At 31.3% G+C, this 27504-nt stretch overlaps 1 protein-coding gene across 3 annotated transcripts in view; it reads left to right on the forward strand.

Annotated features, from left to right (window-relative positions):
- CRISPLD1 (cysteine rich secretory protein LCCL domain containing 1) overlaps window positions 1-27504 on the forward strand; it is a 53465-nt gene that overhangs the window by 16656 nt on the left and 9305 nt on the right. For 2 of the 3 annotated variants that reach the window (XM_074278916.1, XM_074278918.1), the window contains exons 3-12: window positions 12257-12375; window positions 12680-12812; window positions 15182-15297; window positions 15978-16078; window positions 18333-18476; window positions 19887-19947; window positions 20043-20109; window positions 20458-20588; window positions 24196-24239; window positions 24348-24420. In XM_074278916.1, coding sequence (XP_074135017.1) covers window positions 12257-12375; window positions 12680-12812; window positions 15182-15297; window positions 15978-16078; window positions 18333-18476; window positions 19887-19947; window positions 20043-20109; window positions 20458-20588; window positions 24196-24239; window positions 24348-24420 — 989 coding nt within the window. The remainder of the gene's footprint in view (window positions 1-12256; window positions 12376-12679; window positions 12813-15181; window positions 15298-15977; window positions 16079-18332; window positions 18477-19886; window positions 19948-20042; window positions 20110-20457; window positions 20589-24195; window positions 24240-24347; window positions 24421-27504) is intronic. The other variant, XM_074278917.1, reaches the window with a different exon arrangement.

A 27504-nucleotide genomic window follows, 5' to 3' on the forward strand; every position in this document is an offset into this window, starting at 1 on the left:
GGTCTAAGCTGAAATGGAATTAATCTATTTGGGAGAAGGAGCAATGAATAAAAATAACCATGTATTATTTGTATGGTTGTTACTGGTGTTTAATTTCATTAAAGAGCTATTTGCAAGATTCCAGGAATTTAAGTGGTGGAGAAAAAAGGAAAGACTTGACTGACTGTAGTAGGGAGAAATCAGAGAAAATGAAGTTGACATTTGATCTTTCCTTTTAAGGACAGGTCAGATTTCAAAAGTAATAGCTTTCTAAGGCAGTTAGGTGGTGCTGTCCTGGGATCAGAAAGACAACAATACAATAATCTAAATAACTCTCATACATTAGCAGTGTTTGGCTGCCTCAGTTTCTCATTAGGAAAATAGGGATGATAATAGCAGTAACCTTTCAGAGTTGTTGTGAGGATAAAATGAAATAATAAATATAAAGCATTAAGAAAACCTTAAAGAAAAGATATAAATATTATTATTGGCTATTATTAAATTATGAAGAATATTCATTTTAGCATACCACTTTTCTTTCTTTCTTTCTTTCTTTCTTTCTTTCTTTCTTTCTTTCTTTCTTTCTTTCTTTCTTTCTTTCTTTCTTTCTTTCTTTCTTTCTTCCTTCCTTCTTCCTTCCTTCCTTCCTTCCTTCCTTCCTTCCTTCCTTCCTTCCTTCCTTCCTTCCTTCCTTCCTTCCTTCCTTCCTTCCTTTCTTTCTTTCTTTCTTTCTTTCTTTCTCTTCTTTCTTTCTTTCTTTCTTTCTTTCTTTCTTTCTTTCTTCTTTCTTTCTTTCTTTCTTTCTTTCCTCTTTCTTTCTTTCTTTTCTTCTTTCTTTCTTTCTTTCTTTCTTTCTTTCTTTCTTTCTTTCTTTCTTTCTTTCTTTCTTTCTTTCTTTCTTTTCTTCTTTCTTTCCTCTTTCTTTCTTTCTTTCTTTCTTTCTTTCTTTCTTTCTTTCTTTCTTTCTTTCTTTCTTTCTTTCTTTCTTTCTTTTTCTTTCTTTCTTTCTTTCTTTCTTTCTTTCTTTCTTTCTTTCTTTCTTTCTTTCTTTCTTTCTTTCTTTCTTTCTTTCTTTCTTTCTTTCTTTCTTTCTCTTTCTTTTCTCTTTCTTTCTTTCTTTCTTTCTTTCTTTCTTTCTTTCTTTCTTTCTTTCTTTCTTTCTTTCTTTCTTTCTTTCTTTCTTTCTTTCTTTCTTTCTTTCTTTCTTTCTTTCTTTCTTTCTTTCTTTCTTTCTTTCTTTCTTTCTTTTCTTTCTTTCTTTCTTTCTTTCTTTCTCCTATTTCAGCTACTCCACTTCAGGTACCCATGGCTTCTTGCATAGCCTATTGTAATGACATGCAGACTAGACTTATTCCTTCCCATCCGAATTACTCTCTAATCCTTCTGTAACATGAATGTATAGTCAAATCTGATCATATCAATTCATTTATCCCTGAAAATGTTTAATGGCTTCCCCTTTTGGAGCATAAAGTCCTTATCTTAACATTTTGTTCTCCCCTGTTCCTCCTATTTTGACTTCAGCTTTCCATTTCCTTCATGTATTCTGTTTCCTAGATTGAGCATTGTTCCCTTTTCTCAATTTGTCCTCTCCTGTTCTCATACTCTATACCAGTGGTCCTCAAACTTTTAAAATAGGGGACCAGTTCACTGTCCCTCAGACTGTTGGAGAGCCGGACTATAGTAAAAACAAAAACTATGAACAATTCCTATGCACACTACATATATCTTATTTTGAAATGAAGAAACAAAACAGGAACAAATACAATATTTAAAATGAAGTAAAGTTAAATCAACAAATTTACCAGCATTTCAATGGGAACTATGGGCCTGCTTTTGGCTAATGAGATGGTCAATGTCTGGTTCCGTATTTGTCACTGCTAGTTGTAACAAGTCTTGATCTGGTTGAAGATTTCAAATGTTTCATTATAGAAAAAAATCTGTTCACAGACATAAGTGCTGCCAAAGATGGTTGCCATTTTGAGTGTGTGGTTCCTGAGATGAGGACATGTCTCAGAAGGGAGAGATGCCTAGAAATTATGAAGGCTGCTTGACTTGAATGCTTCTTTCAGAGAGTCACAATTCTGCAGTTCAGCCAGTTCCATTTGGCAATTATCCACATTTTCAATGTCAATAGAAAATGGGTTACGGAAAAGCTGTATGTCCTGTTCATGGAGATGAAGCTCTTTAAATCTAAATTGGAACTCCTTCTGCAATTTTTCCAATGAATTCACAAATATTTTGTTTGGGAATGCAATCAGCAGTTTTTCTGCTAACAGATTTTGAGGTGTGGGGAGATGGCAGAAGTTTTCCTCTTTCACTTGTTTGAGAAGAGGCCTAATTTTACTTCAAATGCTTTGGCATGTGATTGCATAACACAGAGGAGCTTCCCCTTTCCTTGAAGTTGCATATTGAAATTGTAGAGTAGCTCTGTTACATCTGTCAGAAAGGCAAGGTGCCATTTCCATTCTGCATCACTGAGTGCTGGTATTTCTTTGTTTTTTGAAAGCAGAAAAGTTGTAATCTGTGGAAATAAGTCATAGGAATGTTTTAAAACTCTCCCTCGACCCAGCCAATGGACTTCTGTATGATATAGAACATCTTCATACTCAACATTTAGCTCAGACAGAAATTCCTGAAATTTAGCTCTAATGAAGTTAATACAAGATATCACAATTTTCATAACAGTCCCACTTCAGTGACTTACTACACAACGGTTGTTGGTGGATGAGGCAGTGTATGGCTATTGGATGAGAATGGTTATGTTTGTCCATATCTTGGTTAATGAGAGCAATTACTCCTTTCTTAGACCCTGCCATGCTAAGGGCATCATCAGTTATCACGCTGGCTAGTTTAGCCCAGTCCAGCTTCAAACCATTCATAGTTTGGCAAACCTTTTCATAGATATCCTCTCCTGTAGTTGTTCCTTTAATGTTTTGCAGTGCAGCAAGCTCTTCTATGACTTCAAAATAATCATTTGTCCCTCAAATAAAAATTAGAAGTTGTGCAGAATCACGAACATCATTACTTTCATCTAGTGCCAAGGAAAAATATGAATTTTTTTTTTGTGTGTGTGTGCAGTTTTGTAAATGCTGATGCAAATTGTCTCCCATTTCTTCAATCCTCCATGCAATTGTAGGTCCTAAAAGACTCACTGTACTAAATAAATCGGCCTTTTCTGGACACATCTCTTTGGCAACAGAAAGAAGGTATTCTTTAACAAATTCTACCTCCACAAATGGTCTGCCAGTGCATGCTATTAGCTTGCAACTTGAAAACTTGCTTGCAGTGATGAAATATTTAGCTGCTTCTGCTTCACAAAAAATATTTTGATGAGTTGTCAATGTATTTTTCAGTTTCGATATTTATCTTTTCTCATTTCTCCAACCAAACAATCATATTTATCTTTATGTTGAGTTTCATAGTGTCTATGCAAATTATATTATTTGAACACAGACACTATATTCTGTCATATCAGACATACAGCTCTTTCCTTGTATTGCATGAAAAAGTAATCATAAGTCCACTGTTCATTGAATATCCTAAACTCCATGTCAATTTTTCTTTTTCTTGACCTCATTATTTCTAAGGGATTTCAAATTGCTATTAGTAAAATCCAAATATATACATCCAGTGCTACAAAAACAATACAACATACCAGCAATAACTTTGCCCACACAGAGACATACAGACTGCAATGCCCAACTTCCTCCAAGCTGCCTCTATGCTGTGATGCCTTCTGTTTCCCTCACTCTCCCTCCCGCTTCAGACCTTCACTGCACACAAGTCACTGCTCAGGTGGCTCTCTGCCCTGGCTTCCTCTGAATCCTGGGATCAATTCTCATGATCCAGCGCTACCTGATCATACGTGCTGCACTCATAATTTATCATAATTGCAGGCAAGACTGTGCATATATATATATATATATATATAAAACTGTGCAGTATATTGTATGTGCTGAATGAGCTTCAGTGACAAATCGTACACTGGGGCATCTGGATAGGTTATCATGTGACTTGAAGCTGCACAAGTGTATGGGGATCTTAAGAATCTGGAGGGGGATGAAGCAGTACACTAGCTCTGCACCCCCTCATACTTAGGAAAAGTGGGGAGCACTAAGGTCAGACCCCAAGTGATTATAAGGTGATGACATATGTTAGCAATATTCCATCTCTTTATGAAACTACAGAACATACAGTGATAAAACTGATGACCACAATAGCCAGACATGAGGTCACTATAGATACAGGGCCATGGCCTGGTACCAGGAGCCTCACACTGGGCGACAATAGCAGTCAGTACCACAACATGTGCTAGAGAGGAAGCCTTTACATTGTCATTACAGCATAATAAATGATAGAGTCAAGCTGGGACTTATAGTGCTGTTACTATGCCCGCGCACCAGACACAGCCCATATATTCCCCCTGCAGCGGCCATGGCATGTGCAGAATGTACTGTACATCCCTTGGGCCTGTCTGTTGTGGTGGCTTCTGTTACTTTACAAGGTCACAGGCCATCAGTTCTCTATCTTCTGCATCTCTCTCTCTTCCGCACACCATACACCCTGGCTTGGGAACTCACCTCATCTCCCTATAGCCTCACACTCTGTCTCCGCCTCCTCAGCCCAGTGTGGGAAGTATGCATTGCAAAGAGAGTTTAGGTTCGAAAGTCACTTCTGGTCCAGTTTTGCCATAACCCGGCGGGTCGCATAAACGTCCTCAGTGGGCCACATCTGGCCCACAGGCCATAGTTTGAGGACCCCTGCTCTAAACATCTTGGATAGAATTAACTCTCCCTTCATGCCCAACTCTTTTTCTTACCCTTCTGTTTAATTTCCTTCGTTCAAGATGCAACTATAGCTCTATCTCTTCTATGAAGCTTTCTTTCCTTTTCTTTAAAAGTTGAAAGTATTTTTACCTTCTTCAATTTTCTTGTAGCAAACAGTGAAGAAATCCTCTTTTTCCTTTTCATATTTATCTTTTTTTTTTCAAAGTCATTAATGTACAAGCTGCTTCCTCCTCTATTACATTTTAAGTCCATTCAGAGATATGGTGATATACAGATGATAGACAAATACCAGCATATGCATAAATATATATGTATATGTACAAGTAATATGTGTATATCTATATGTATATACACACATGCATGTTATATTTCTATGTTACATGCATCAATGATGACACATAGTTTGTTGTAAACTGAACCAGTAAAGTATTACCTTCAATCTTTCATTGAAAGAGGAACAAAAGAAAATATTCATATTAATAATTATTCCTCATTAATGTATAGCGATAACCATTTTTGGAGACATAAGAGAACCATATCATAGAGTTAGATTTGGAAGGGAACTTTAGTCCTTGTGGTCCAATCTTCTCATTTTAAAAAGAAAACTCAGTCCAGGGACATATAACCAAAGTCACACATGTAATAAGTATTCCAGATGGGATTTAACTGAGATTCTGAAAGCAGAACCAGCATTCTCCTCACTGTACCATTTATATTTTTATATATTAAAAATTAAAACTTTGAGTATTTTCTGGTTCTTTGGCCAGCCAGTAATGGCATAGGTAGGAGTTATTCTGGACATTTTCCAAAGTGTGTATTTCTTGTCATGAGGGATGACATTGCATGTTTTATTGAAGTTGAAAAGTGTTTGCAGTTGTCTAGATCAGGGGTGAGCAAATTATGGTCAATAGTTTTTTTTGTCTGACCAATGATGTTAGAATAGTTTTTTTTTCATTTTAAATAAAGTTTTATTGCATTTAAAATATGAAAGCTATCTTCAAGTCACTCAAAAACAGGCAGCTTCCATATTTGACTTCTGGACAAGTTTGCCAATCCTGGGTATATAACTATCAAAATCACTAGCTGTAATGGAAGTGTGTGTTTGATTTTTAAAGTATTGTCTTAAGTATTTTGAAAAAAAGAAGATATAAACACCTTCTATTTAAATTGGATGGTTTTTTGGAAAAAAATATTATGGGGAGGCAGAGAGATTCACAAATATTTATTTTGAAAAAAATAATTTATTCCTATAAAGTATGAACTATATATGCAGTTAAGAGAGGGAGTCAAATATCTCTTGTGAAATGATATTTACAGCTTCATTGGTTTTAAAATAAGTTTTTGTAAAGAGCTGGGGAAAATTTTTCTAAAAATTTTGCTTGAATTTACAAACCTACATTTTAGCAGGAATTGGTGGATACCAAACAGCAATTCAATAGAAGTGGTTAGAATCTATTGGTAATCTTAGTCTAATGTATCATATGTAACCAAAATGATTTATTGCAAATACCATTATTGTCTCAAAAATTTATAAAAATATTTCAATAAAACTTTATTTAAAGTGTTCTGTTTATAAAGCAAAGGACAGACATATTTGAATTTTCTCTATCAAAATACATGATCAAATAGTTTTTATATCATAATAGATCATGTTCAAATAAGATGTGTAATTTTTTTTAAATAATAAAAGAAGAATGGTGAATATAAATTATCAGATAAAAGCATTTTGCTCATTAGGCAAGGATGAGCAGCACCAGATCATTTGATCGAGTTTTGAATGCATTTGATCACTTGCTGTCCATGGTTTTTCAAGTATCTTGAAACAGAAGAGAAGTTCCCTAAAGACTAAAGATAAGCAAATATCCTAATGTCCAAAAAAAGAGAAAGAAGCTGAATATTTTAAACCATAGGTTAGAAAAGCTTACATTGATTCTTGATAGAATTCTAACACAGAATAAAAGGCAGAAGAGGAATTAGGACATTAAAAAAAGGATTTAGAATCAGTACTTTGAAACAAAAAATGATGTTCATTAAAAACAAGATGTGTCAGACTAACTTCATATTCATTTGTTTTTTGAAAAATAAAGTAAAGGAATTTCAGGGCCATCTTATACCCAGATTTTAGAAAAGCATTTAATACTCTTTCACAAGCTTATAAGCAAGGTGTAAGTACATCAAGTTGAGGTAGATTTGAAGCTAATTTAATGACCTAACCCAAAGATGATTTGATAGGGAAATCACAATCAAGTAGTAGATTTCTCTAATGGATATTTAGGTACTCCTTCCTTGGCCTATTCTGTTTTTCGAGCACCTAGAGAGTAAGTTTGTGGATGGTTCAAAGCTTGGAGACCTATTTGGCATAGGTTGAATAATAGGATTAAACTCTAGAATAATTGAAACAGACTCTTGGGAATATCTGTGATTAGGGGAAGATGTGAATGATAATTCATAAAAGAAGATTGAAGTATAATCAGAAAGGCAAAAGGAGAACCAAAAAAGAGAATGGTCACAAAATCCAAGAGCTAAAAGAGTATTCATGAGGTGAGGTTGATCAAGTATCAGATACTTCAGAAAGGTCAAAGCAGATGAATCCTGAGAATTATAAAATTTGGCATTAAACAGTCATCAGACTATAAATTAATTGTACAAGTATATATTAGGTGAACAAGGAGTTCATGTGAAAAAAGGTTCCCTTTGGTACTTCCAGAAAGTCAGCATAATGTGGCAAGGAAAGGCAGGAGGAAGTTACATTAATAGAGATATCATATTTTCATCAAGAGAAAAACGATCATCCCATTTGGTCTCATAGAGAGGCCATTTCAAGAGGTTGTTTACAATTCTAGATGCCATATTTTGGAAAGAATCTGGATGAGCTGAAATATATAAAGGAAAGTATAGTAAGGAACCTGGAGAGGGTTCTACAAGAGGATTGCTTGAAGGAACAAGGCATGTTGAACCTGGAGAAAAGACCTAGATAGAACATGATAGCAATCTTCACCTTGTTGAAAGATAGCCCTGTGGAAGAGGCATTAACTTTTCTTCATATGACATAAAAAAGACAAAATTAAGACCAATAAGTAGAAGTTACAAGATGGTAAAGTGTGAATCAATATTACAAAATACTTCATATCAATTAGAGTTGTCCAGAAATAGGGTGGCTAATGAGTATTCACTGGAGGTCTTAAAAAAAAAAGCCATTTAGAAAAAAGGAATAATTTGAGTAAGAATTGGACCAAGATGACTTTCAATGACTCTTCTATCATAGTTAATTAATAATTTTAGAATAATTATAAATTAATATAAAGTAAATCTGTAAGTGCTGCTGAAGCATTAAAATGAGTCCATTATCAATCATGAGTTATTTAGGGAAAAAGATACTGGCCTATATTCTCTACCAGTTTGCCTCCAAATTATGAATACTCACTTGCCAGTTCTTAGTCTTGTAGTTAACTTGCCTCTTGATGGTTTTTATGTACTTTTAAAATGAAAAAAGTTGCCTATCTCAAATGTTCAGCATTTATATATTTTAAAATCATAGACTTTTAGGACCAAACAGATTAGGGTTTATTGTTTTAGATTTATTCTATTTAGCTAAAGTTATCTACAAACCTAGCTTTGAATTTTTAGTACTGTATTTAAACTATAGTTGATTGATTCAGTTATTAGATTATAGATTTAAATCAAAAAAATCTAGGGGAATGTTCTTATTCACAGATTATTTAGTGGTTACTCTGTACTCAGAGAGAGAGCTCTGCAATCACTTATTGTTCTGTCATTGATGCTGGCCTCTTCAAAAGTTTTTTCATTGTCTTTTATGAAGACTTATAAATTATAATTAATGATATCCATTTAAGAAGAATAGCTGAATGAAAGAATCAAAAGTCCTTTCGTTGTATCCTCCCAAAATATTTCAATGAATTGAGAAAGTTCTGTATTTAGGATTAAAAAGTGTTACATGTTGGCTGATATTTACTGACTCTGAAAACAACAAAGAGCTATTCAAAATGATGACTGTGTCATGAAGTTTATAACTATTGTGTCCATGACAACATTTCCTAATGTCTTCTACATGTGCTTGGGATACATAGGGACCTTAATAACTTATTGATAATCTTATAGGAACCCTAATTTAGGTTAAGCCTGTCTCAGGAAGGATTGTGATTATTAACTAATTGATCAAAAAGTTATGGAAACAATTGCATCTGCTTGCTAAAGGACACTATTCTAACTGTTATACCTGAAAGAGTTTTCCTTGATGTTTTAAACTTTAGAAGATTCTGGTCATTGAGCCATGATTTTATCTATTGACAAACATTTACATTGGCTTCTGGATTATCAAATGATTTAGTGCTTTTCCTGACTTTCCAAGTTGACCCCCAATAAAGATGCCATTCTAGATACCATGTATCTTTCTGTTGGTTGTCAAGTAGTACAGGATCTTAATAATCTCATTGCACTCTTGACTATTTAGATAACAGAGTATTTTAGTCAATGTCATATTCCAAGAGAGGTCATTAATAATTTAGAATGAGAACAGAAGAGGAATTCTAGGATAGAATTTGAAAAACAGTTTTAAAAACTTACAATTCTATCAAAAACTGATAGAATCATAGATTTGTAGATGAAAAGGAATTAGGTTATCTTCTTCTGTTCCTGTTTTGTTTTTGAAGGACTGCCCTCAACCACACTTCAGTAAACCATCTCAACATGTGAGCTCAATCAGGTTGAGGGTAGTCTACAAGCCTCAAACCTATAAATTGAGTTAAAGGGATATCTATCCAAAGAACCTGAAGACTTTTTCCCATCAGAATGGGTGAATGAGAGGAAACTGTTCTAATGGGCCATGGAAGTGGCTGAAGCAAGGACTGTGGAGCACTTAGAACTTGGTCAGATATCAAATTTACCATGGTCATTTACTGTCATTTTGACTTTTGTTCCATTGCACTTAAATCCAATTCAGTCACAAGTCAAGATATCACCTCTGATATCACTCATCTACTTCAGTGACTGGTTCAATTGTTATGACATGTTACATCTCAGCAACATAGAGCATTCTCTAAATCTAGATAATAAAGTGATCATTAAGGCCTAAAATGGGATTTTATTGTGTTTTCAAATATGGATACAATTTTTAGTTAGAAAAATAAAGGGTATTTAAGATGATAGAACTGATAGAAAAAAGTACATGGAAATATGAATAATAATGTCATGTTTAGAGGCTAAACTAAACTAAAAGTTTGCATTTGGAAAATAATGCAAAATGGAGTAGGATAGATAATATACTTCCAGATTATAGACAATCTTGAAAGTCAGCCAAAGTCATATAGCGGAAAGTGAGGAGGAACTGACATTTTTTGACCCAAAGAAGAACATGGTAAAATGGTACTGAAGGAACACTGGTTTTGTAGCCCAAAGCACACTGCATTGAAGAGGAAGAAGAAATTGTGCTGAGGAAAGAAAGTTATGCGGCTGTTATTGCAATCCAGTAGTGAGATGATAAATTTCTTTGTAATAATGGAAGTAGTGGGACTATATTAAAAAATTCTATATAGGAAATATTTTGAAGAAACAATGGTAGAAAGTGGTGATGGAATAGTGAATGAAGGACATGAATAACTAAACTAAAAAAAAAAATGAGGCAAAGAGAGTTATGTGATTTACCCAGGGTCATACTTGGTGAGTGCCGGAGGTCAGAGTTGAGTTTAGGTCTTCCTTGCTTCAGAGCAGATGCTTTATTTATTGCACCCTTTAACTGCTTTGTTTTCATAAATTACTGATTGCTGGTATAATCTATGGGAAGGAATTATCTTCTAAGAAAATTCCAAAAATTCTTTAAGCAAAGAATCCATAGTAAGATCTGTAGATTGAAATTTAAAGATGGAAAATTATAAAAGGCATCAACTTTATTTACTCATGTATGAAAGAAATAGATACAAGCAAAATGTTGTTATTTTTTTCCTGTATTATATTAAGATGGAAGAGCAATTGAATGAGATTTCTAGAGAATTGCTATTTGACCTTGAATATAGACCACAATGAATTGCAAATGCTTGAATTATACTGCTTCTTTTTATTCTAGTACTTCAATGATCTATGATTTCATTGGTACAAATGTTCTCTAGAAAACTGGGTTTGGAATTAGGAACACTCATCCTCATGAATTCAAATCTGGCCTCAGACACTTATTGGTTATGTGATCCTAGGTAATTCGGTTAATCCTATTTGCCTCAGTTACTCATCTGAAAAATGGGTTGGAGAAAGAAAATAGGATACCACTTTAGTATCTTTGCTAAGAAGACCACAAATTATGATCTCAAAGAGTTGGACATGACTACAAATGACCAACCAACAGCAATTCTCAAATAATACAGGTTACACCTTCTTGATGTCATTTAGACAGAATGGATGATTTTTTAAGAATTACTATTACTGAAAAGTTCATCACTCTACAAAACAATCTGGAAATGATTTACAAACTTAGATAGATTGCTTCTTAGGCCTATGTTTGAAACATCTAAGTTGGAACATGTTGAAACTTATACTTCCATAGCATAGCTTTCTAGAAAACTGTGTCACTACCATCCGAAAAGGAAACATTTCAGGAAGACTAGTGATTATTTGATTCTTATATTGGGACTAAAACACAGTTTAAACCTGTTGTAGTTTTTTGACACCGAGAAATTATAAAATTGTGTCAAAAGCCTCAATCTTTTATATATACATATATATATATATATACATATATATATATATATATATATATATATATATATATAGTCCTTCAACTAATAATAAAAACAAAGTAAAGTAAAAAGTCACTTATTAATTGACTTCCAATTTACAATGGTAAAAATAACTCATGTCAAGAAATAAATTATATTAATAACTTAGAATTTTTTAAAAGTTCATTCTTGTATATGTATATATATATATATATATATATATATATATATATATATATATATATATATATATATTACAGCAAGACCTTGGGAAAATAATTTGTAATGAATTTATCAGCAAAAGCCAAATTGTTTATTTTAGTCTTTCTTTGTTATTATTTTAAAATATTATTCATAACATTATTAATAACTAGAATTTATATAGCACATAATATTTTCAAAATGCTGAACCTCCTATTTTTTTTTTGAGCCTCACAACAATCCTGGGTGTTAGATGCTATTACTACTTGATTTACAGATTAGGGAACTGAGGCAAATAAAGATTAAGTGACTTTCCCAGGATCACAGAGGTAATAAGTATCAGAAGTGGAATTTTACCTGAGATTTTTAATTCAAATTCAGTGTCCTTATACATTGGGTCACCTACTTGCTGAATTATGTCAGTGAATGGTGAAAACTTGTTGGTCTTCCTTTATTATATAGACTTTATATAGTTTTAAATTATTTTCTTCCAAATAGCATATCAAGATTTTCAACATTTATTCTTATTAATTGCAATTTCTTTCTACATTTGGAAAAAAAATATAGACATGGGATGTAGAGCTGGAGAGATCTGCAGAATCCTGGGCTGAAACTTGTTTATGGGAACATGGACCTGCAAGCCTTCTTCCATCAATTGGACAGAATTTAGGGGCACATTGGGGAAGGTAATTTAAAATAAAACTTTTAATTTTACAAATTGAGGATATAACATATATTAATTTATATTAATACATATCTGCAGGCTAATACAATCTTAGGACTAAATTTAAATTAGACATAAAAGTGATAATAATGGCGCTCTAACAGCTCCCTTGTTATATGGGTTAAATTAGTAACAATAAAATCAAACTTTTTTGGAAATGTAGTCTATTTCAAAAAATTTCTAATACTACTGCATTACAATATTTTATTATGTATTTCCCATACTTAGTTTAGAGCTTTAATAAATTCTTATTTCATTTAACATAGATACAGACCTCCAACATTCCATGTGCAAGCATGGTATGATGAAGTGAGAGATTTTACCTATCCTTATCCACATGAATGTAACCCATATTGCCCCTTTCGATGTTCTGGTCCAGTTTGCACACATTATACTCAGGTACGTTTATTGGCTTCATATTAAGTGTCTATCTCTAAAGTTGGATCAATGTTATTCTAGGAGAGGTAACTGAATTTATAATAAGGTGGGGAGGGCATTAGATTTTGAACTGTGGAATTTAGTTTTTTTCCTGGTTCTACCACTTAGTATTATCTCTGGAATCATCCTCAGGGATTATTTATCACAGTTATTTTTACAGTTATTTTTACAGTTGAGTACCTTGAGTCCAATAGAACCAAAATGACTTGTTCAGGTTCATAAAAATAGCAAGTAACTGAGGTGGAATTGAACCTCAGGTACTTTGACTCAAAATTTAGTGTTCTTACTATTGTTTGCCACACTGCTACCATATGACTCATTGCTATTGAAATAGTGGAGATCTAATTTGAAATATGCATATTATATGTGGATTAATGTTATATGCTTCTCTTTTCATTTTTTGTTCATTTACTATAATTGATATTTTCTCAATTATTTTAAATACTTATACAAAAATAAGAATTTTCATTTCTTTTTTCCCCTGAGAAAGTAATTTAAAAAAATTTAGATATATGATAGTCAAAATATACTAAGATTTTCATTTATCATTTCTCTGATCAGTTTGATGTCTAGACTCTTTCTTTGTCCGATATTTAAAGAAAGCAATCTAAGCCTACATTTTTTTTAAGTTTTTATTTACCAGATATATGCATGGGTAATTTTACAAAATTGACAACTGCCAAACCTTTTGTTCTTATTTTTCCCCTCCTTCCTCCCCCCCCCCCAGATGGCAGGTTGACCAATACATGTTAAATATGTTAAAGTATAAATTAAATACAATATATGTTTACATGTTAAAACAGTTGTTCTGCTGTGCAAAAAGAATTGGACTTTGAAATAGTGTACAATTAGCCTGTAAAGGAAATCCAAAATGCAGGTGGATAAAATTAGAAGAATTGGGAATTCTATGTAGTGGTTCATAGTTGTCCCCTAGAGTTCTTTTGCTGGGTGTAGCTGGTTCAGTTCATTACTTAAACCTACATTTCTATAGGCCATTTCCTCTCTAATTCACTCACAATATATGAAAATCGAAGATTGGACCAAGCAGTTATAACTATTTAAAATAAATGTCAGTCTCTATACATTCTGAGACTTAATAATGAAACACAACCTTCCTTCCATCAATAAATTTATGAGGAAGTAGGAGAAATAAGCTATCAGATGTGATCTCTGGTTTTGCCTGTGTTTTTCTTTATTATAAGGGATGGTTCAACAAAGTCAAAAATAACCATGTCTTAGTACAATTTTAAGCTAAAGCATAAAAGTGTACTAATTATTTATACATACATATATGTGTATCTATCTAGTTTTTTGTCTCATGTATAGACATACACATTTGTGTGTGTGTGTTTCACTTGTGTTACTAATTAACTTTATGACTGGTTAAATCATTTCTTTGTAGATCTCATTTTTCTGATCTATAAAATAAATGTGGTTGGACTAGAACATCTATAAATATTTTGTATTTTTAAATTAGATAACCTATAAATAGGAAAATTAATCCTCAAAGTTTTTTTTTTCCTTTCCCCTAATAAAAACCATGCTATAATCATAGAGAATTCTGTTTGATGGACAAAAATTAAAGGGTTATTTTTATTCATTCACTTTTTTTTTCTGTAATTCTTGTCCAATTCATTCCATCAAACTTCATTAAGTGCCTACCATAGATGCTAAGAAATGGCAGCACTATGCTAAGTCCAAAGGAAATTTCATTTGATGGTGTATTTGATTTAAGTTTTTGATTGAACTGGTTTTTTTTTTAAATGTCTAGTCATTTCAGTTTTTAATAGAGTTAGCTATTCTTTAAAGTTTAGTAAAATTAAAAAACAAAAACAAAAACAAACAAACAAACAAACAAAAAACCAATTAGCAGACAGTGGTGCTTCCTACAACTTCCCATTTATTCTTCTGAAAAATGTTCATTTAAGTAGCAAGATGTGATGTATATGAAGATAATAGCACTTGTAGCTGAATCATTAAAAAAAGTCCATCACTCATTAAATCTACTTATTTGACAAGGCTCTAATTAATTCATGTTCTTGGACACTAGGGTAATTATTATAATCCCGCTTCCATATAATCTTCCACAATTTATAAAAGACATGTACATTTATCATCTTATTTGCTTGTCAGAACAACACTCAGAAATAGGCACAGAAATGTTATCATTCCCATTTCACAAATGTGAAATTTCAGACATAGGAAGGGTAAGGAAACCAATAGGTTTTGATTAGCAGTCAGCATTATATGATTAATAAGTCAGGAATTCATTCAAAGAAATGTTGGTGTTCTTTATCTAATTGGATGTAACTTTGTTTCCTGTCATGTAGGTTGTTTGGGCTACAAGTAGCAGAATAGGTTGTGCTATTAATTTGTGCCACAATATGAACATCTGGGGACAGATATGGCCTAAAGCAGTTTACTTAGTGTGCAATTATTCTCCAAAGTAAGTATAATGAATTTCTAAATTTATGCTTAAAACCTGAAAATGCTTTCATTTGTACTCTTAAAATGTTTTCAGCATGCTCTCACCATATAGATCCTTGAAAAGAAAATGAAATTATCACTTCTTGGATTCAGTAGGCTGTGGTTTTTATAAAATTTGAAGATGTAAACCCCATGATTGGAGACCATATTTTTGATCTCTTATCTTTTACTTAGTATGTGTAATGCTCTGTAATTATTCCCTTATGTTAATTCAATAGAAGTATGTGAATTATTTCACAAGGAACATAAACAATATTTGGAAAACAGTTCTGTATATATGACACAGCCACATTATATCTAATTTAATTCTAAGGTAAGCAGATTTTGTTACAAAGAATGATATATAGATATATTCCATGATAAGAGTCAGGTGTGTGGTACATAACTGGGATATATATATATATATATATATATATATATATATATATATATATATATATAGTCAGATTATCTTGAAGCTTTCCAAAGGATCAAGCAGGGCAATTATCTATATTTTATAATTGTAGAGTAAAAGTGTAGGAGTATGATTCAAATGATAAAATCTAGTACATTGACTTTTGGAAGAATTTTAAATATTAGGTTGTTCAACTCTTCACAATTATAAGTTAAACTTTTGGTAAGTTATATTTTCTCTTTAAGGGGTAACTGGTGGGGGCATGCACCTTACAAGCATGGTCGGCCCTGTTCTGCGTGTCCACCCAGTTTTGGAGGGAGCTGTAGAGAAAATCTTTGCTACAAAGGTATATTAATTACTATTGTTATGTTTGCAGCTTTTATATTTGGGATTTCATATTATATGTTAACATTAATGCCAGGAAAGTGATCAAAGTTATATAAAGTAACTATATGGGAAAGTTTTATAAAATAAACACAGAATTATTTGTAAAATATCCAAGTTATAATAACTGTATGAAATTGATGAATGGAAATTATAATGACTATTCCAAATGGCCAAGGGAGGAAAATTTATCTACATAATTCAAAAATCAGAAATTAGTATTTATTTCTTTTGAATATTAATTTGATTTGTTGTCAATTTCTTATAATATTTTGGAATTGGGTTAACATTGTATCAATTGGGTGGTTTACTTTTGTATACTGGGACTCTTATTCAGTTTCCTCAACATAATTGTTAGACTGTAGATTTTGTGCTCAGCAACTCATGTAGTGTATATTAAACTATGCTCAGGCCAGAAAATGTCTCTTCATGTCCCTTTGGCCAAGGAGTAAAAAGACAAGATTTTTACTGTTGAAATATTACAAAGGATAAACATTAATATATATTTTTTCCTTTTAAAGAGTTATGAGAAGTTTTAAATAGAAGTGGCTAGCAAAAATGTGTCAAATTTATCTAATAAAAAGGTGCTATAATATGAATGAGTTAAATATTCATTCAAACCAATATTTTAAAACCTATGATTTTTATCAATGTAGCAATCCTGTTGGATCTATAACTTACAGCCCTAAAGAGCTGTCTGTTGATTTTTGGTTTGTTATAGTCATACAAGGCATTCCTGATTCTGGGCCCTAAGCTTTTCCCCTTTCCCTAAAATAAAAAGGCCACACAAAAGTTAGTAGGTCATGTTATTTAAATGCAATTATATGCACATTTATGAAGTGCCTACTGGCACTGTGCCAAGACAGAAATAAAACCATCCATTTCTCTAAGAACTTTGGATTCTACTAGATTATTTGTGAAAATATTATTTACTATCTTAATATGTTAAAATAGATATATGATTTAAACAGCCTTAGGAAAAATTAGATTGTAATCTTAAATTCATGATCTCTTAATTTTAGAAGTAACATAATCTTATATTTTTGTACACATAGCCTGCCTTCTATATTTTTGCTGCTCACCAAACATTAAGACTAGTGGAGGGTGAATGGCTCCTGTAGATGAAGCCCATTTTGGATTACTCTTCAGAAGGGTTTAAGGTATTTATGTTTAGCCTTTCTTTAGCTAGAGGAGCACAATTAGCAGCACTGATTTTCCTAGTCTCTCATCTGTTTTAGAGAGAGATATAGATAAAATTTACATAGAACTTTGTTTCACAAAATCATTTATAAATATCTCATCAACACAATAGTCCTGAGAGGAGGGGATGATTATTATTCCCAGTTTATAGATGAAGAAACTATGGCAAACAGAGATTGTGACTTTCTCAGAGTCACACAGCTAAAAAGTATCTGTGATAGGACTTATTCTAGACTTACTGACTCCTCTTCAGTCTCCTATCCACACTATCCCCTAGTTACTATTTGTGAACAAGAATTTCTTCTTTTCTGGTGTGCTTTCCTTGATCTCTATATGTCTAAGATCAGTGATATTGAAGTCAAATAGATATAGGAACACTAATCCATATATAGTTTCCTACAATTCTCATTTTCACTTACTTTTACAATGTAATGTTTTCTATGATTTCTTATATTTTTATTTATTTTGTGAAATGTTTCCCAATTACATTTTAATGTGTTTTATACTCCACTCAGGAGGGTTGTGGGCTACATTTGTATGACACCTCTGTCCTAAATATTTCCCACAACTGAAAACTTCTTGATTTGTAACATTGAAAATCAGCATCCCCAAGGAGAGTTATTGCGGGAATAAAATAAAATAAACTACTATTTGAATACAGTACTATTTGAATATCCATATTCTATAGCTTACATTTTTAGAAACCTCTGCTCATATAGTTTGTGATCAGGATTTGAACACAGGTCTCTAATTTGATTACAATTTTCATTCTTCTGCTTTACAGTAGTCTCCCAGTAACTATATTTGCTCAATAGATTTTTTTCCCCAGAAAATTTCCCCAAATTTTAACTTGATTGTTATTTGAAAAATATCTTAACAAGAAAGTTTCTTGAATTGATGTAAATGCTAAGTGGGTCTCTCTCTCTTTCTCTCTCTCTCTCTCTCTCTCTCTCTCTCTCTCTCTCTCTCTCTCTCTCTCTTTCTCCTTCTCTCTCTCTTTCTCTTTTATAAAACAGAAGGCTCAGAAAGGCATTTTTCTCCTCATGAACCAGAAGAAACAAATGAAATTGAACGACAACAATCACAAGTATATGATCCTCAGATTCAAACAAGAGCTGATGACAGTAACAGAAATGAAGTTATAAGTACACAGCAAATGTGTAAGACTTTTTCTTTTTCTTAAAAGGGATGGTTACACTAGAATTTTAAAAGACATTGATAGTTTCCATCAATATGGTGATTCTTTCTACTGGCAAAGATCAAAGTATAATTCTAATTTTTCATTTTGTACAATTATGACCTGCTTCTTGAGGCATCTGTTTTTCACAGTAATAGAATCAATATATGAAAAATTTTATAAAACTTGGAGACTTTTCTTTCTTTCATCTTTTTCTTGTTTTGCAAGGCAATTGGTGTTATATGATTTGCCAAAGGTCAATTCAGCAAGGAAGTGTTAGAGTGTCTGAGGCGAGATTTGAACTCAAGTGTTCCTGATTCTAAGATATTCTCTCCATTGCACCATCTAGCTGCTCCTATAACTTAGAGGTGTTTTAAAAAAATAATCTACCAAACACATCAGATTCATGCTTTGTTTGTGATTGACCCATGTCTAGTTCTGGTCATGGATTTAAAGGTGGACTTTCTAATAGTTTTGATTGGTGATATCTTATTCTAATTTGTCTTTCCATTATCCTTTGCAATTTTGATACCTCTGAGATTTTGGTCTTAGATTCTTTATATCCATGTAGCACCAGCTATACATTTTTGGAATCACTACTGAAATTTTTAAAATGTTATATTGAGTGCCATGGACATTCATATCTTTTATTTTTCATTTTTCAAATGGGCACAACTCAGATCTTATATTCTGAACTATTTTTCCTCTTTTAAAGACTATATATAGTGAATTTTAAAAATTTCTATTTTATAATAACTGAAGGAACTGAAATTTAAAATTATATATGCATGTCTATTTGTATATATGTGTGTGCATGTATACTCATTACATAAACATGCATATTTATCTACATACATACATCTATATGCATAGATACTTTATACTCACAACACCTATGTATGCATATGTATACATACACATACATATATGACTAGGAAAGAAGCTAGAGCAATTTTGGACCCCATCATGAAAAGAGAAGTGTCGCTGTGGCAACTATATAATATAAAAGAATGAGAGAAAACATTTAGTACATTGAATGGACTTTCTCTGGAGAATTTGTGAAAGGACGTCCACAGGCTAAGAAGCCAAAGAGGGATTGTATATAAACTAGACTATTAGAGGATTTATGATTGTAATTGAAATCATGTATATATTAGAAGTCTGGAAAACATTTGATTAAAGATTTCATTCTGATGTTACTATTTGATAATTGACTTTTATACAGGATTGAATTTTTTTGTTATAGGATGAATATTTTCAAAATTAGGGAACATATTCACGATTTGCTTGCAGATATTTTAGTACTTTTAAATAAAAATGATCCCATATCTTAAAGTCTACCTTCTTTTCTATTATTTAAAATGTTTTTGTGATGGTTTGTTCTTATTTTTAGCTCAAATTGTTGCTTGTGAGGTGAGATTAAGAGACCAATGCAAAGGAACAACTTGCAATAGGTACCCCTTATATTTTTTTCAAGATTTTATATAAAACAATACAAAATTATTTTCAAATATAAACAATTTAGCATCCTTTCAACTGTTCTATCTAGATATGAATGTCCTGCTGGTTGCTTGGATAGCAGTGCCAAAGTTATTGGAAGTGTACATTATGAAATGGTAAATATGATCAAAAGAATTATTTAACCATTTGTTATTAAACAATTGAAATGATTGGAAGAGGAAGTAAAATATTAGGAGGCAGATAGTTTTGTTTATATTCCCAGTGCCTAGCATAGGCACTTAATAAATATCTATTAATTAGAATTAAAGCAAAGATAAATTTCTATTAAATTTTCATAGATACTAAGAATTTTAAATGGAGGTTACATATATATGATCATTTTATTATATAAGCTATTGTTTCTCAAGTCATGTAAATACTTTGATATTCTTTTTCACCTAAAAGTGTGATGTTTCATCATGACAATAACTTACTCTGTGTTTTCCCTTTCACATCCCCCAAAGCAATCAAGCATCTGTAGAGCTGCAATACATTATGGAATAATAGACAATGAAGGTGGTTGGGTAGATATCACTAGACAAGGAAGAAAGCATTATTTCATCAAATCCTATAGAAATGGCATTCAGTCAATTGGGTAAGTGTAAAACAATTTATTTAGAAACAAATTATTGTAGGTTATAAAGTAGAATTTATCTTTTCAGAAAATCTCTGCTCTATATTAAACAGGGTGTCATTTTTTTTCAAGAAGTATTCAATAATGCTACTCTAAAGTTGATATATCCATATATAGGAGTGTGTGTTTATGTGTGTTTGTGTGTGTGTGTGTATACATTTGTATATACAGATTAGATATTTAGAAGGTAGAAACCTAACAATAGAAGCATACAGAAAATATTAAAAATCAGAGTATACTTTTCTCTGTTGAACACTAAAAATTCAAAATTTTAAACGAGGTTAGTAGAAGACAAATTGTATTTTTCATTTTGAGGGATAGCTGATTTAATTTCTTCCTTCATAATTATGACACATCTGATCTATATGAAATTGTAATCCATAATCATTTTTAAATTGTGCTTCTAGGATAACCTAATGCTTCAACAAAAATAATTATCTATGCAAAACAAAAATCCACATGTGTACTATTATGACCAAATTTCTGAACTAATGTTTAGAAATTCATTTTAAGAGCAAAGTTCCCTCTTATACATAAGAAAATGTCCATACTTAATTTCAGTAGCAAAGTATGATTTTTTGCCATTTTTTTTGGAAGACAACTTTTCATCTTTTAAATTGAAAATTATATTTCAGATTAATATTTTTTATCTATAATTTTGAAAATTAACAGTTATATATTTTGTTTTTCATGATGAGAATAATTATTCATTTCAAGAAATGTTTAAGAAACATTTTAAAGAATTTGCTCTCCGCATGCTAAGAAAAAATTAGATTTTCCAAAGGTTCTCCTGCCTATACGCTGCCATAAGTTCAAAGTAATATTTAAGATATTCTGTTCCCTGAATATATAATATGGTATTTAAAATACTGAAGAAATTACTAGTGATGAATGATTTTATCATAATTTGGTATCTTTTATCAGAACATCATTTGCCCATAATATAAAATATAGTGTAGCTTAGGGGTAAATTCTCATTAAAAAAATTCATCTGGAAAATATATTTTTTGGGGAGGAAAGAAGAATCATGATTTTTTGGTTTTAATTCTGTCTTTTTTTCATTTGGATCACAGAATCATAGGTTTAGAGCTATAGGGGACCTTAAAGGACTGGTAATTTATAATTTCAAAGATGGAAAAATTACTGAGTCTGAGAAAAGTGACAAGATCATGCAGCTTCAAAGGGTTGGAGGCAGGATTGAAACCCATCTTCCATGTTTCCAAGCCCAAGATTCTATTTACTGTATTTTTTCAACATTTTACTATTAATGTGTTATCTTAAAATGCAAATAAGCATAAGTTTCATTTGAAGACATTTATAAAAAAACTCCAGTAAAAATTATTTGGATATCACTTGAGTTTAAAACTCTTGCATAAAATATCATTAGAGAAGTCTTGTAGTATTTGCTTGCATCTATTTTTAGCCCAGATTAGAATGCTATCTACAATAGCAAAAATGTCTTTTCCAATAAATTAGTGAGACATAAAAGATTAATCAATATGTTAATGTGAAAAGATAGATGTTTATACATATGAAATTTTAAAATTCTAGTGATAAAATGTTATTTATCACAATTTTAAGTGTTTATTCATATCAATATAGTGCAACACATCCATTTTTATTAATTTAACTTTAAATTCTTATTCTGTGTACTAAGTACCACATTAAAAATATTGAATATACTTCTTGCTCTGTGTGTGTGTGTATGTATATATATATATGTATATATATATATATACTTATATACATATGTATATAGTAGAAGATAGAATAAAATACTGCTTGTGGAATAAATTCATAGAATTTTCCCCCTTTTTCTGTGGGGTATGCTGTAAATATTTTTATAGCCATTTTATAATATTTTCTTTATTAAATGCAAAATTTTATTGTACTGTATTTGCATAGTATTAAGACATCCACCCACAAAGGTTGTTTAGAGTATGTTTTACACAAATTTTCAGGTATAGGCAGATACAGAGACTTCTTATACTGTATCTCAGTAATGATCATTATTATTGATCTTTATTATAATAGAAATGTAGATCAATCTTATTTGCATAATAAAATTTTGTTTTCTTTTTATATTAATGTTTATAAGAGAATATTTTCAGTTTGACACTCAACTCCATCCTGAAATGTTTGTCTGTATTCAGTAGTTATCTTTTTTATTTATGTAAAATTGAGATTTTGTTAGTGGGGTTGGGGGAAGAGGATAACATGCAATACTGAACATTATACAATTTTTGAGATAGAAATGAGGGTTTGGAGACTTAATTTTTTATAATTAACCTAATTAACTGTTGTTTTTCAACTGTAACTTTGTAAGGTAGCTATGTTCTTGAAAAATTGCTTCAATCAAAACCTATTTTACATACTAGGGAAGTTTGATGCTTAATGAAATCTTTAATGGAACCTGTTATAAGGCAAAGAATGCTTCCATTCATTATTTCATATCTTTATGTGGAAAATATTGGATCTCCTTAAAATAATGTAGAGCTGCATTTGAAATCCAATATTTGAGATTGATTTAATATAGATTTCTTCCCATTATACGTTTTATTTAATGCAACTTAAGATCTGGAGTGCAATAAGGCATAAATTGGAGGAAAGTTCCAATAAAATGTAATATGGAAAACATTTCTATCATTTTCATAATATATTCCTGCAGTAGCCAGGTTATACAAAATTTAGATTTATGGTGACCTTACTCATTCAAGATATATAAGGAGGTTTCTGAATAATTTTATTATCACAAAGCCATATCTAACTTTTCAGAATGTGCTAATAATATGATCTAAGGATGATATGAGTTTTCTTATAGTATTACTAACTATATTGATTTTAGGCCTATTATGTTGTATATTTTTTGCATTATTTCATTCTTTTGTGGTTTTTATTAAATAGTCTATTTTGAGGAAATTCACAAAAGGGAAAGAAGCACTGTTTTCAGATATTATGGTATCCAAACTCCTTGCTTTCTCCCACCTACTTTCATTTCTAACCCAGTATCCTAAGTTACTCTTTGTGATGCCAAGAAGGGCAAAGACAAAGGAAAAGTGTGTTGAGAGTGGTGGTGTTAAATTCTCAGGCAGTACTTAAACAGAGGACTCTCATCTCCCAAATTGGTGCTATTTCACTTACATAAAGTTGTTATCTCATTTTTGTGATAAGACTGTAAAAATATTTTTATTATAGTATGCTGGAGTTTTGTAGTAAGTATTGGTTTTGGAATGAAAGTTCACAAATACAAATTATTTTATTTTGTTAAATACACATTTTTAAATGGACATTAAAAGAATTTTACTATTGATATCTTGTGAACTTAGCATAAATAAGACCAAATGCAAACTTTGCATTTGACATGTAATTTATTGTTTTTAATTATTCTTTATCATGTGTTAAATATTCCCATTGAAAATTCCAACAAGTGCAGATGTATTTTGGATTCCACTTGCAGTTTAGTGAAAAAAAAATTATCAAAACTATGTTAGTAACTATTAGCAGTATTGATGACAATCTTGATATGCCTAAGAAAACTATTGACTCATTTTTTTTTTTTTATCTTTAGCAAATATCAGTCTGCTAATTCCTTCACAGTCTCTAAAGTGACAGGTTAGCAATTATGTTTTTAATCTTATTTTGATACTGTAAATTTTTATTGTTTTCTCTATGTCTTTATTAATTTGTATTTACATTATTGTTGCTTTTTTTTTTCTTTAGTTCAAGCCATCACTTGTGAAACAACTGTGGAACAATTATGCCCATTTCACAAGCCTGCTTCCCATTGCCCAAGGTAACATTCTTGAAAACTTTGCTGGATCATCATCTATATTACTACCTTGAACTCTGTACCATCTCATCCCCTTATCTCTCTTTTACTCCATCTTAGTGAATTTGTTATCTTTTATAGGTGTAATTAAAATCTGTATATTCTACCCAAGTCTTTACTGAGTTCTGGTCTTGCATCACCCACTGACTTTTGGGTATTTCCAATTGGATTTCTTGTCTCAATTTCAGTATGTTCTAAACTGAACTCATTGTCTTTTCTATCAAACCAACCACTCTTCTACTCCTTATTTCTGCCAAAGATAGCATTATCCATCTAATCATCTAAGATCGCAGCAGTGAATAAACTTCAGTTCCCTGTTCTCCCCATTCCACAAACCTATTAAAGAACTGTAAAGTTTCTTGATGGAAAATGATATTTAATTTTTCTCTTTAGCTTTGCATGCACATAGTAGGAGATCAATATATGCTTTTGGTTTTATAGATTTTCTGTGACATTCTTTGTTATTGTTATTGGGTCATGTCTGACACTTTTTGTCATCTTTTGAGGTTTTCATGACAAACATGCAGGAATAGTTTGTTTTTTCTTCTCCAGCTCATTTTCCAGCTGAGAAAGCCCAGCCTCACGTAGCTTGTAAAATTCCAAGGCCAAATTTTAACTCAGTAAGAGGAGTCTTCTTGAGTCCAGATGCAGCAGTCTATTTAGTACACCATTAAGCCATCTTTCAAAAACAGATAAGACTAAATATATGGTCAGTTTTTAAAAAATTACTTAATTGCTCTTTTTAATCACCCCATCTTTTAACTTTTCTTCTGTATTTTGTAATTCCAAAATATGATCAAATGTAATTCTTATTAAAACAAAACAAAACAAAACAAAACAGACTTAGATGAGCAAAAAAGCCATTGCCTTTTATTTGTTAAGTACCTAATATGTTATAGACATTAAATAGGAGGGATTGGTGATTCGAAAACAAAAAGTAAATAATTGATACCCTGAAGGAGCTTATAGTGTAAAGGATTAAAAGTATTTGTGCAAAGACCTCAGTGTTGAGAGTTTTTCATTAATGTTTAATTCCATTCAGCAAATACTTAAGTGCATCCTATGTACTATGTACAAAGAACTTGACATAGCAATGTACTCAAAATGTATTCAATAAATATTTCTTGAATGGAATTAGCTTCTATAGTAAATATGAAAGCACCCAAGCTACACTTGCTACTTGTATCTTTAGGTTACAGATATTCTGATGAAGATGCAAACATTAATACATATTAATACATGCATACATAATCCTAATACATAAGATAAGAGTGTTTTCTCTAAAAAAATAAACACAAATGAAATGTAATAGGCTAGTCTCTCCCTTTCAATTTATTTAACATAATGAACATATGGTAAGTATGTTGAATTACACCTGATGAATTATAATTATCTACTTAAGTTTATAAATCTTTTGTTTACTAAAGGAAGGGAGTTTTGGGGGCCATTTCATAATAATTAAATAGCTAAATTATTAGTTTTAGTGATTGGCTGAAGTTTTTCAGAGTTTCCATATTAGTCATACTGTGAAAAAAAGCACAGACCAAAACAAAAGAAAAACCACCAACAAACACTACAAGAAAAATGAATTAAAAAAAAAAAAAAAGTATTTTGCTTTGATCTGTTTTCAGTCTCTGTAAGTTCTTTCTTCTTTTCTTTCGAAAGTCCTAGTGTCACATAGCTAGAAAGTGTTACATGTCTGAGGTTGGATTTGAAATCAGATCCTCCTAACTCCAGGCCTAGTTTTGTTTTTACTGTGCCATCTAGCTGCCCCTTTGGATATAACATTTTTCATAATGACTTTTTTGGATTTATCTTCTGTTTAAAATGTTTTAAAAGTCTCAGCTTTTCCTTATCATATGAAATTTTGAATTGAGTTTACTTTATTAATTTTATGCTTGTAAAAAGACACACTATGAATAAAAACATCCTCTGGGATTCTGAAAGTTCAGTTGAGTGATGTGTGCTAATAATCTATTTTGGTAAAAAATAATGTTCTCATTAGAAGTTCAATGTGCCAATGAAATCACAAGTCTCTTATCTCAGACAAAATGCAATATACGCTAAGTTCCATAAACCAGAGAAAAAGGGTAACTTTGTTACTTTGCAGTCACATTATGTATGTTACCAAAATAATGGAAAATTTAGGTAAAGAAGTACATTTTAATAGGTAATCATTCCATTTTGTGCATTCAGAATATTGTGGGTAATCTTAGAAAACTTTTCATCCTTTAGGTTCCTTGGGAGAGGGCAATAACATCAAAAGGAAAGATTTATGCTCTTTGGTACTTCTAAGTCCATATTTGGTAGCATCTTTTTGTGGTTTGCAGAGAAAGCATCAATATTGAAGACTGTCTTGACTTTCTGCAAGGTTATAAATATTGCTCAACCACTGAAGTACTGTATAACTACAATCAGTTTTATCTGGGATTATTCTAAGTGCTCCAAAGCAGTGGGGTTTTGAAATCATTCCAACAAAGTTGAAAGTCTTAAATGATGGTGGCTACGCTGCTCTTTGAATTTTTTTTTAACCCCTAATCATTCCCTTCCCTGAAAGTTTCCCTTACCTGTAATTATTCTGAAGAAATAACAAAATAAACAAGTTAAGGGGTAATTTTTTAAATGACAAATTATGCCACTTTGGGACATACATTGAAATGATTCCTTTAGACTGACAATTGTAATCTTCATGAAAGAGAAACTTGTTTTGTCCTGCTGAAATATGTATTTGAAATTCTAACTTTTAAAAACATTATCATAAGAAAACCTAAGCTTAGGGACAATCAAATCGAGGTTTTTGTTTTTGTTTTATTGTTGTTGTTTTTTTTGTTGTTGTTGTTGTTTTTTAATAACATTCTAAACATTCTATAAAGTTCTAAAATATAAAGTATTTTTGTAAAGTTCTAAGTATTATTTCCCTCATTTATATAAATCCTTACATACCCTTTGTAAGTAAAGAATGATAACAATTAAAAATGGAGCCTCCACCAGAATACCATAAACCTCAAATATAAAATAACTGATTGTCAAGAGTTTTAAAGTATACCA

This window comes from Sminthopsis crassicaudata, chromosome 1 (genome assembly GCF_048593235.1).
Source record: "Sminthopsis crassicaudata isolate SCR6 chromosome 1, ASM4859323v1, whole genome shotgun sequence".
In the NCBI taxonomy this organism is placed as follows: Eukaryota; Metazoa; Chordata; class Mammalia; order Dasyuromorphia; family Dasyuridae; genus Sminthopsis; species Sminthopsis crassicaudata.